The following is a 10,540-nucleotide window of genomic DNA, read 5'->3' as shown; positions in this document are numbered from 1 at the left end:
GGTCGTTCGCATAGTGGCAGACTTAGCACGCGACCCTGGATATGTATGCATACACGAGGTTGCTCTGTCTGAGCGGGAGGCAGTCACCATGGGACACGGCCACACTGGCGTCTGATCCGTGATTCTTGCAGCACACCGGGTGGGCAGATTCGTAGCCGCTCGGATGGGGACTATTCTCCATCCAAGCCGCTTGCGAAGGCCCGCCGCACGGCTGAGACAGCATCCACCTCAGCAGGTCATCCATGAGGATCATGTCATGGAATGTACAGGGCCTTGGCGGAGCACATTATATACGTTATCGTGGTTGCTTGAGGCAGGAGCTTCAGAGATGCCTGGTTGGTGGCAGTATTGATATTTTGATGATGCAGGAGCACCACTTGGGTGAGAGCAGGATCCGGAGATATGGTTCGGTGATGCCTGGTAGATGGGACACCTTTTGGTCTGCAGGGTTTGGTCCTTTGGGTGGACAGGGAGGAGTATGTATGGTCATTGCAGATGTATGGCGGCAGGCCATTGTGGATCGTGGGATCATTGTGCCTGGTAGAGCACAGTATATCATTTTGAGGACGCATGATGAGCTCTTGGGCGTGCTCAACGTCTATGCGCCCAACCATGCTAGTGCTAGAGCAGAGTTCTGGACTCAAGTTACGGATGCATTGCCAGAGGTCGCACATTGGTGTGTCGGGGGAGACTTCAACATGCTTGAGGACCCGGCCGATAGGGTGGGAGGCAGTCATGTTACAGTGCACGGCACGGAGCTTGCAGCTTGGGAGCGATTTTGCATGTCACTGAGGATCACTGACGCATGGCAGCATGGGGCCTTCTCCTGCTCTCAGGACAGTCTTAGTTTCTCTTGGTCAGATCGCCGGCAGGGAGGGACTAATCTATCACGGATTGATCACTTCTATGTGGGCGACCTGGTTAGTGGAGCGAGGGGGCTCCGTTGGCATTCTCACTGGCACATCGTTTTCAGACCATGGGCCAGTTATTTTGACACTTGAGGAGAGGACACGGGAGACCAGCTTGCAGTTGAGGATCTCAGAGAGGGTACTTACAGATCCTAGTCTCGCTGAGGACATTGAGAGGATCTGGCATGATAGGGATGCAGCAGGCCAGTGTGCCCAGGGACTCATTGAGCTTAGCTCTTTTCTGCACGCTGCAGCCTTGACACGGCTGGGAGAGACTCGCGAGCGGGAGCATTGGCTGAGACGCAGCCTTGCTTCGCTTCAGCTCCTTCAGGAGCAGTAGCTTGCATGTGAGTGGGTGGCGTCCCAGCTGAGCCAGGTACGCCAGGAGGTTAGAGAGGCAGAGGAGCAGAGACATGAGTTTTACTATCGTCTCCAGGCCTCTCAGTGGACGCAGCTTGGTGATATAGTGACTGGGGAGTTTTTTGAGATTACTGGACCCCGCCATGCTCGAGCAGGAGTCCGTCAGCTTGGGAGGCCGGACGGATCGGTAGCTATTGAGCTCGGGGAGATCAGCGCCATTGCCACTGGGTTCTATAGAGACCTGCTTTCAGCGGAGCCAGCCACTGAGGCTCGGGATGCTTGCAGACAGACTGTGTGGGCCCATGTGCAGAGGAGGGTCACAAATCGTATGCGTACAGTTCTGGGTGAGCCTCTTTCAGAGATTGAGCTTGCTGAGGCCTTGAGGGTCCTTCCGTGCCATAGTTGCCCAGGGGAGGACGGATTGACGCCTGCCTTTTTTATGCGCTATTGGGACCTTTTGGGGCCAGGCCTCCACAGGGGCTTTCAGTATGTTTTGGACACTGGGGTGATGCCGCAGAGCTTTTCAGAGGGCTTGATCTTTCTTATCCCCAAGGGGGAGGGAGTATCAGATGATATTCGGCATTGGAGACCTATTACGATCCTCAATACTGTCTACAAGGTCTTAGCAAAGGCCTTGAGTTTGAGGATCTAGCCCTTCCTGGGGGAGTTGATTCATGCTACCCAGACAGGATTCGTTAAGGAGCGTAGCATCCTTGACAACATTTTCACCTTCTGGGAGGCGACGGCCCGAGCTAGATTTCTTGGTGAGGACTTGGTCGTGATGCTTCTCGATTTTGAGAAGGCATACGATAGAGTCGATTGGGGTTTCTTAGAGGGCACTATGCTTCGCCTGGGCTTTGAGCCAAGTTGGATTAGAGGGGTGGTGGCTCTGTATTTCACAGCTCATAGCCAGGTGTTGATTGTAGGAGGACGGGGGCCGAGTTTTGAGCTGACCAGATCAGTCCGTCTCAGGGGTGTCCTCTCGCCCCGTTTCTTTTTCTCTTCTTTGCTGAGGCTATGAGCATGTATTTGACGGCAGAGGAGGTTGGTTTGAGAGGACTCCAGCTCCCAGTCCGGGGGGAGGACCTGCTCAATGCTGAGTTTGCTGATGACATGGCTTATTTTTGCATGGCCAGGAGGCCAATCTTCTTCGGGCAGAGCAGTCGCTCCAGGTTTTTAGTGGAGCTTCGGGAGCATTGATCAATTGGCGCAAGACAATGGCCTTTTGGATCAGTAGCGCTCCCACTCCGGCATGGAGCCCAGACCCAGGTTTTAGATGGATTTCCTCCTGGCACAGCAGTGCGATATTTGGGATGCCAGATTGGACTAGATTTGTCACCTGAGCAGCAGATTGCCTCGCTTCTTCTGAGCATTCGGAAGAAGCTTTTGTATTGGAGTACAGCTCGGCTATCCTTGGCTGGGAGGGTGGTGGTGGCAAATCAGGTGCTTTTAGCGACCATGTGGTACATTACGTCTTGCTGGATCTTCTCGAGCTCTTGCATCAGCGAGGTACAGAGGCTGATCAGGAACTTTCTTTGGTCTGGGCGGGATGGTCAGCCGGCCCGGGCAAAGGTTGCTTGGGCAGTTATTACACTTCCGCTGGCCCAGGGAGGCTTGGGCATTATAGATCCAGTCAATCAGAGTAGAGCCTTATTGGGGAAGCTTTTTGTTCGGGGGCTGCTTCCAGGCGCTGAGCCTTGGAAAGAGCTTCTTTTGCAGCGGCTACAGGCTTGGGCTCCCCCAGCAGGGGGCACTTGGGCACCAGAGATACGATGGATCTTCATAGAGATGAGGAGGACAGGCCTCAGTAGAGGATGGGAGGACAGATTTGCCTTGAGCATCCTGAGAGCTTGGGAGCTGCTGAGACCGGGGCTCTCTCAGAGACCTCCTTCTTGTGTTGAGGAGCGGGCTAGACAGCCGCTCATTTGGAGACCAGCGGTTCGCACAGAGCAGGGTCATATGCTGGGTTCTCGGCCTCGTCTAGCCTGGGGACCTTTGGCGGTAGGTTCGGCACGTAGTTTTGGAGACTGGCAGGCCTTCTGCAGCTTCCCAGAGGAGATCCAGGTGGAGAGACTGAGTCACTTCGGAGGGGGGTTGATTATGAGGGATGACATTCAGGAGGCACTCACAGAGGAGTGGTTCATGCCTCTCGAGCTAGTGGCCCCACGGTGGATGGGAGCCTTTACACAGTTGGAGATCCTGATTGCTGTGAGAGCTTGCACTGAGGATGGCAGATGCCTCTACTATGAGATTCAGGAAGAGGGCAGACTTCAGAGAGTGGAGGTGGAGTCGCCTTTGGTTGCAGAGTGCATCTTTCAGAGGATACGGGTAGTGGCCGCCGCTTCTCGGAAGTGGCATATTGACCCAGACCCTGCAGATGTGCTCCCTGATTGGCGCATATGGGCATATGCAGCGCGTCCCTTGGCCCGGCTCCAATGGGACCCTGGTGAGTACGAGTGGCATGATCCTTATGCATCCCTTGAGGCCACAGAGATCACCTTTTTCCAGTATACTTTTCGGTTGGGGCGACATATTTTGACGGCGAGGAGGATGGTCTCTCCAGCTGCATCGGGGCACTGGCAGCTACAGGGACTCTCACAGGAGTTCCTGGAGGATTTTTGGATCCGGCTCTGGGCGAGTCGACATGCCCGCAGGATCTCGACTTTTCAGTGGCTGGTCGCCCACAGGGGGTCAGCAGTTGGCACCTGGCTTGTCTACAGCGGTCTTTCGGCGGCCTGCGTCCGATGCGGCCACCCTATGGAGACACAGAGACATTGCCTATGGGACTGCCCTCAGGCGCAGCAGATTTGGCTGCGGATGCTGCGTATTTTGGCCCCCCTCTCTCCAGAGGGTATGTATACGTGGGGTGCCGCTGCTTGGTCGACTTTGTCAGGGCCAGCTATGGGCTATGAGACGGAGCAGGACAACCAGGCCATCAGATTCATTAGGGGCCAGCCTCGCCTTGTTCCTTCATTGGATTTCTCGTCCGTCAGCTGGACACAGGAGAGGGATCTACGATGGGAGCTCCTCAGCAGCCTCACCATCTGGTTCACCTGGAGGGCCCAGTGTTTCAGGGCCTTTGAGGGGAGACTGGAGCCACCAGCAGAGACTGTTCGGGGGATTTGGCAGGAGTTGATTCACACCCTGCGAGGATAGTATGACCGCATCCGGGGTGACTCGGATGAGGCGATCTTGCGGCGCCAGGCTTTTCACACCACTTGGTGCAGCGGCCCCTTCTATACCCTACACGCGGGGTACCCCCGTTGGCACTACAAGCCACCTGTTTGGCTTTCCCCCCCTCTTATTGTATGAGATAGCCCCTCGGCTTCTTTGTACTGATACTTGTACTTTTCAGCACCTAGAGAGAGTCTCCCTGGCTGCCTTGTTTTGTTCTCTGCTCTGTTTTCTTGTGAGCAAGAGAGGATCTTTTGTAGCCCTACGGGCATTTTTATATAACTAATGAAAGGATCTTTTCTCAAAAAAAAAAAAATGTACCTTAGGCTAAAAGCATACAAAGATTAATGTTGCCCCCACTAAGGTTGATAAAGCAATATTTACAATAGGGTCCCTGTAGGCTTGGCTGGAAAAGAGGGACAAGAGGGGCCGGCAGCCATGTGGCAGTAGATGTGGGGGAGTAAAACATAGCACATTTGTAGGTATATTAGAGACCATAAAGCCGTATTTAGGAAAGGACAACATGGGGTCCAGGTTTAGAAGAGAATGAGAGGATGGCATGTGTTTACATACAGGTCTACATGAGAGAAGGCTTGATTAGAAAGGTGGAAGAGAAATGAACATAGTAGGGGATAGGGAGCTATGATGAGCATTGTTCACTGGGGCGATGGGGTGCTCATGTTGTGAACGCCTAGTAATTTCTAAAAAATTGTGTCCATTTCTGAAACGTTTTCTTTTTTAAACACCACGAGGGTGAGTAGTAAAAGCCAAGGTTTCTCCTAGGGATTTGTATTTAATCTTGCACTTTATCTGATCAGGAGAATGCTTGACCATGGAAAAGAGTTGGGAAAGAACCAAAAATCTGTTGCTCCTGCATAGTGTGCAACACCCGCCCTTCTCTATTCAGATCTTCTCTTGGGCTGATCTGCAAGCCATTACAAGCTATATACTCAACACGTAATATGTTCTACTCAAAATATGTCCTTATTGAGGTTCTACTCACGGAGTTGACGTCAATATCTCCTTGTTGGATCTCACATGTGTAAGCAGGTATTACAGGCACTACAAGCTATACCAATACTCATTTTGTCCAACTTTGATTCTAAACTTGGAGACATACAAGGATGATATAGAACTCGCACCTTATATGCCATCCCTTCATGAAGCCATAACTCAGCAGCAATGGCATACCGAGCAAGAAGTTCTGCAAAAACAGAGAGAGGTAAGAAAACACTACGTGTTTTTTTAAATTTGTGACATGGACATGCACGTGCACGTGCACGTGCATGCCCACGTGCGCACGTGGACACACGCACACACATCCATCCTATCCATCCATCTGTATAGGTGGTGCCGAGGTTCATCTGCATCACTACTTTGCATTTAAGACAACATGAGACTGATCAACTCTTTGAGGATCAATCCTAGATGGTAAAAAAACTAAGACATTCCCTCTTTGATTTTCATTAAAAAACCCACAGGACGAGGAGGCAAGGAAACTGGCAGAACAAACACTAGCAGAGGAAGCTGCTAGGCAGGCTAGGATAGAGGTGTCTTTCAGGGGTGAGTATCTATGTTATGTGCATGAAGTACAGGAAAAAATATGATTTCATAGGAATGAACCAACTTTGTTGAATATTATTTTCCATACAAGCAGATGCTGTACCCGAGCAGGTAGCGCAGAAGACGAAGGTGCTGGTAGATTACTACCTTCAACAAATGAAATCTGAGCTGATCAACATGTTGCAAGACCAAGAGAAGAAACTTGAAGACAAATTTTCAACCCTACAAACACATGTGAAAAGTAGATAGCATGCATCAATGCAACAGAACAGTGAGGGTAAAGTCGAGCCGCAGTTGTGCGTGGGGTCTCCTATGCTCTATGACTATAAATAATTGTACGATCTTTACAGAAAGAATTGTTTGTCATCCAACCAGAGTTTAAGAGCCTGCTATTGTGTGTCTTCGATAGTGTGTAGCTTGTTGTCCATGCAATATTTGGAAACGTTGTCAGGGATGCATACCAAAGTTATGAAAATGTGTGCAATCAACTAGCCTTCACATTCAGGCTCCCTAACACAAGTAAGAATATAAAGAAGTGCCAAAACCCCTTCAATAAGGGCTGAAGAGCTCCACTACCCAGGATGATGTACCTCATGGATATACCTTTTGGTTTCATAGGTCATTTTGGCCTTTTGAAGACGTTAATAATACAACTTTCTTTCTCTCTTTCCCTCTCTCTTTCTATATGCATGCTTGCTTGCACCCCATGCTTCCATGTGTGCAAGATCCCCCTTCCTCTTGCCTTCCCCCCTCCCTCCCATCATGTTGCTCCAGCCTTCCATCTGCTGCCCCCCCTTCCATCCTTCCTGGGTGAACTCCCAACCCCCCACGTACTCTTGTTTCGGGCCTTGCTACTGTGCCCACTGTGGTCTGCCCCCCCTCTCCCCTTTTTTGTTTTGGCCACATCATATTTATTTAATAACACATGTACTAATACTAAGGTAAATAAAAGAGTGTGTTTCCATGCACTTACTTATCCTAATCCCCTAACACGTTTATCACTACCAAATGTGCATAAATCCTACAAATCCCCCCTTAATGATAATGTGATGATATCTACACAGTAGAAGCAGCAGCAGGCTGAAGACCAATCTTCAAAAGATACTAAGCCCAAAGCTTTGCGAAAAGCTTTAGACTTTGGTTGAAGAAGTCCTTTGGTGAACATATCTGCAATGTTGTCCTATGTCGGTACACCAAGCTGATCTCTCCACATGCAACCTCTCCATGCCATAGTCGTAGTGAATCTCTATGTGCTTGGTTCTAGCATGAAAAACCAGATTTTGTGCTACATCACAACACTATCACAGTAGACCAAGCTGATCTCTCCAACATATAACCTCTATGACATAGTAGTGGAACATGGTTCTAGCATGAAAAACCAGGTTTCGTGCTATATCCAGAGCACTCTGACTATTAGTAGAATAGGTATGATCAAAGGATGTACCGAATCTTGGGATCAACCTCATTGCATGTATTCTTGAAGGCACGATGTGCATGTCTTCACCAAGGCCGCCAACTCATGTAATTTGAACTTGTCCACCACCTCCACTAGAGGTGTTTACAAAAGGATGGGGTTGTTTTAGAGCCTTGACTCTCTAGGATAACCATGAGTCTTGATACATCCTCCATAGATTGAGTCACAATAACATCTTTTTGTATTTAGTGTATGAATGCAAAATGCTTAGCTCTGCTTTCATGTTGTTTGATTTGATGATGAAGATTTACTACGTTGCTTTATCTACTATTGGGCGTTGATCATGCTACTAGCGGTATTATAGCACAAAGTCCAAGTTCTGATGGTCCCAAGTTTTGTTAGTGTATTATCATGGCTTTTTCAAGGAAATAAACTCATGTAAGTTGCTTTCTTTGACTTTTATGCCTTTGAATTGCAACAATTATCTCGTGGGTGGCAGAGAAAAAAATGAACATTGTGACAAAATTCTATTTTTTTCATTTGTTTGGGAATTCAATTAATCACCTTAGAAGGGTAATTGTTCAACATGAATTGGAATGGCTAACATTGAACTAGTTATGCACTTTCAACAAAAAGTGGAAGCAGAAAGCATATTGTAGTACACACTTACACGTTTTTACAACAAAATCAAGAACTTTGGAAACGAATATCACTATAATATTTTAATTTAATAATACAATATCAAAATAAAAACACTAAGCTTTAAAGTTTATAAGAAACATATTGTAGCAAGTTGACGAATGTATGCTTATAGCTGATTTGAAATCTCTTGGCTACGCATATGTATATGCATGTGCATGTGTACATGTGTATAAATATGTGTATATATATGTATTGTAGGATCACTACCATAAGATTTAGGTTGACTCCATAAGCTTTTAGTAAGAACCTTGTACAATCCATGTGGCACAAACCATTTCGCAAGTAAAAGTAGAATGCTTGGGTAGCGTGGTTCTCGTCTCTCATGAAATGTCTAGTATCATAAAGATAAAATCACATGATCTAGCTAGTCTAATCAATTAAAATACATGTATTATGTTTGTTAACCACTGTGTACGTTAACATGGTTTTACTCGCTCAATCTACCATAAGGCGCTTTGTCACCTTACTTGCTCGAACTAGCACTTGTCTTTTGCAAGATAGTGTTGGAACACATAAAGCGGTATTATCTTGTGCTTATTGAAAAAAGGAAAAGTTTAAGGACTGTCTACCAACAACTAGCCTTTAATTATAGCTAAAAGATGTTTCTTTTATCTTTATAAGCTTAGACTAAATATCAGAGTACCTGCTGGTAATCCAAAATTGAGATATTTTTGGGTATAAAAATCTTTCTAGTGTCTAAAATGATTTTTCCTGAAATAAAAATTCAAAAAGAATTTTCAAAGTGCAATTGAAATTAATTACAATTGTGTATAAAGGACCTTAGCCTAAAGGTCTAGATTTGCAGAAATTTTTGGATTATGGTCGAATTAAGGTTCCTATGGGCCAATAGGATCAATCCAAGTAGGGGAGGAGATAAATCCAATGAATAAAAGAAAATGCTCAAAAATGAGTAAATGCTTACATAAGATGAAGAGTTGATTGAGTACAAGGTTTATTAGTTAAAAACTATGAAATATTATTAAAAAAATGAGATATTTTGATATAATAATATATTTTTGACACCTTGGTAAGGAGAGGGGAGACTTCAAGGAGGAGCCAATTTCACACGTGGTGGAGAGATTAGCGATAGAGCTCGGACCATGTTTAAGTTTGGTCAGCTTAGTGTGAAAACTAGTCACAATAAGCAATACACAATCATTCTCTTGCAATAGAATACTTATGAGCTCTCCTTCTTCTCTACTCTTGCTTATATGATATTGAATCTTGCTTGCTTCACAGATGCATGCTAGATAGGTTTGTTTGTAGATTTTTCTATTGTATTGCATTAGTTTCTTCTTTTTTCCTCGTCGCCTTTTGTAGCAGAGAACTATCTATTTGTCTCTATCTAGGCAAAGAGAGCTCTCTATCTCGGTGAGAAGGAACATTTCAATGTGACAATGGAACACATGCTTTGTCAAGGCTAAGGTAAGCTCTTAACTTAAACATATTTGGTGTCGTCGTCGTGGAGTAGCCTAGAACTTGCTCCGTTCCATCCGTCAATTCCAAGCTATTGGGATAATCTAATATTGTACGGTGTTAATTAGGTGACACTCCGAAAAGCATACGATTTTAGAGTCTTGGACGTGTTGCATTAGGACATTCTATTTTCATATCTTGGAAGATGAAAGCCCTAGTTTCTTGGTGATTTATACGATATTGGAGTCCGAAAGGCTTAGATTTCATTGTATTGAGTCAAGGAATACCTTAGTACTTGTGATTAGGAGTGGAATTCACTTAAAAAACATAAGCATTAAGAGTGTGGATAAGAGTGAAATAGATAATTTTATTCATGCATTTCATATTTTTTTATATATTATTTGAATTAATATCTTAGAAGTACGTAATTTCAATTAAAAATACTTAATTACTTGTATAACTACTATTTACAAAGATTAGGATCTTTAATCACTTTTAATCAAGTCCAAAAAACTTAAAAAACTAGATCAAACGAGCTCTCGGGTTGGGAGATGAGAGCCCATAGTCTCACGGAAAAAGACAGTGTGTTAAATACGTGAGTCAACACATGTGAGCCTAGAGATGTGAGTCTGGACAGGTGAGCCATGAGTTTGAAGATGTAAGTCTAGAGATAGATATACCTAATATTGTAGCAGCCAATTATTACTACTGTAAAGATTTATAAGGACATACTTACGCATGTCCCTTAAGGATTTTCTTGTCATACTATCTATACGAGCTACAGTTTTCAAGAAAAATTCATGTTCTTTGAAATTATTGAGACATTTAAGTATAATTATTTTTCAATAATTGCACACCAACCTTGCCATAGGCGTAGTGCATAAAATTCAGTGTCCCAAGTGGGTCTATTTTATTAAAATAAAGTATGTGAGCCTCGTTCATACAAAAAAGACTTGAGCGTACAAACGCGAGTCAACATGCATGAGTCAATACACGTGAGCTT

The 10,540-nt window shown here is 45.6% G+C and overlaps 1 protein-coding gene across 11 annotated transcripts in view; it reads left to right on the top strand.

Annotated features, from left to right (window-relative positions):
* LOC147610748 (uncharacterized) overlaps positions 1-6,480 on the top strand; it is a 71,923-nt gene extending 65,443 nt beyond the window's left edge. For 9 of the 11 annotated variants that reach the window (XM_086785273.1, XM_086785277.1, XM_086785274.1 and 6 more), the window contains 4 exons: positions 5,261-5,399; positions 5,493-5,664; positions 5,924-6,005; positions 6,100-6,480. In XM_086785273.1, the coding sequence (XP_086641399.1) occupies positions 5,261-5,399; positions 5,493-5,664; positions 5,924-6,005; positions 6,100-6,254 (548 nt within the window). In that variant the 3' untranslated portion in view covers positions 6,255-6,480. The remainder of the gene's footprint in view (positions 1-5,260; positions 5,400-5,492; positions 5,665-5,923; positions 6,006-6,099) is intronic. The other 2 variants (XM_086785268.1, XM_086785279.1) reach the window with 2 other exon arrangements.
* Positions 6,481-10,540: the final 4,060 nt, after the last annotated feature.

This window comes from Cibotium barometz, chromosome 48 (assembly GCF_041138505.1).
Source record: "Cibotium barometz isolate CiBa-2024 chromosome 48, ASM4113850v1, whole genome shotgun sequence".
NCBI classification, from domain to species: domain Eukaryota; kingdom Viridiplantae; phylum Streptophyta; class Polypodiopsida; order Cyatheales; family Cibotiaceae; genus Cibotium; species Cibotium barometz.
This window is presented reverse-complemented; position numbering and strand designations above follow the sequence as displayed.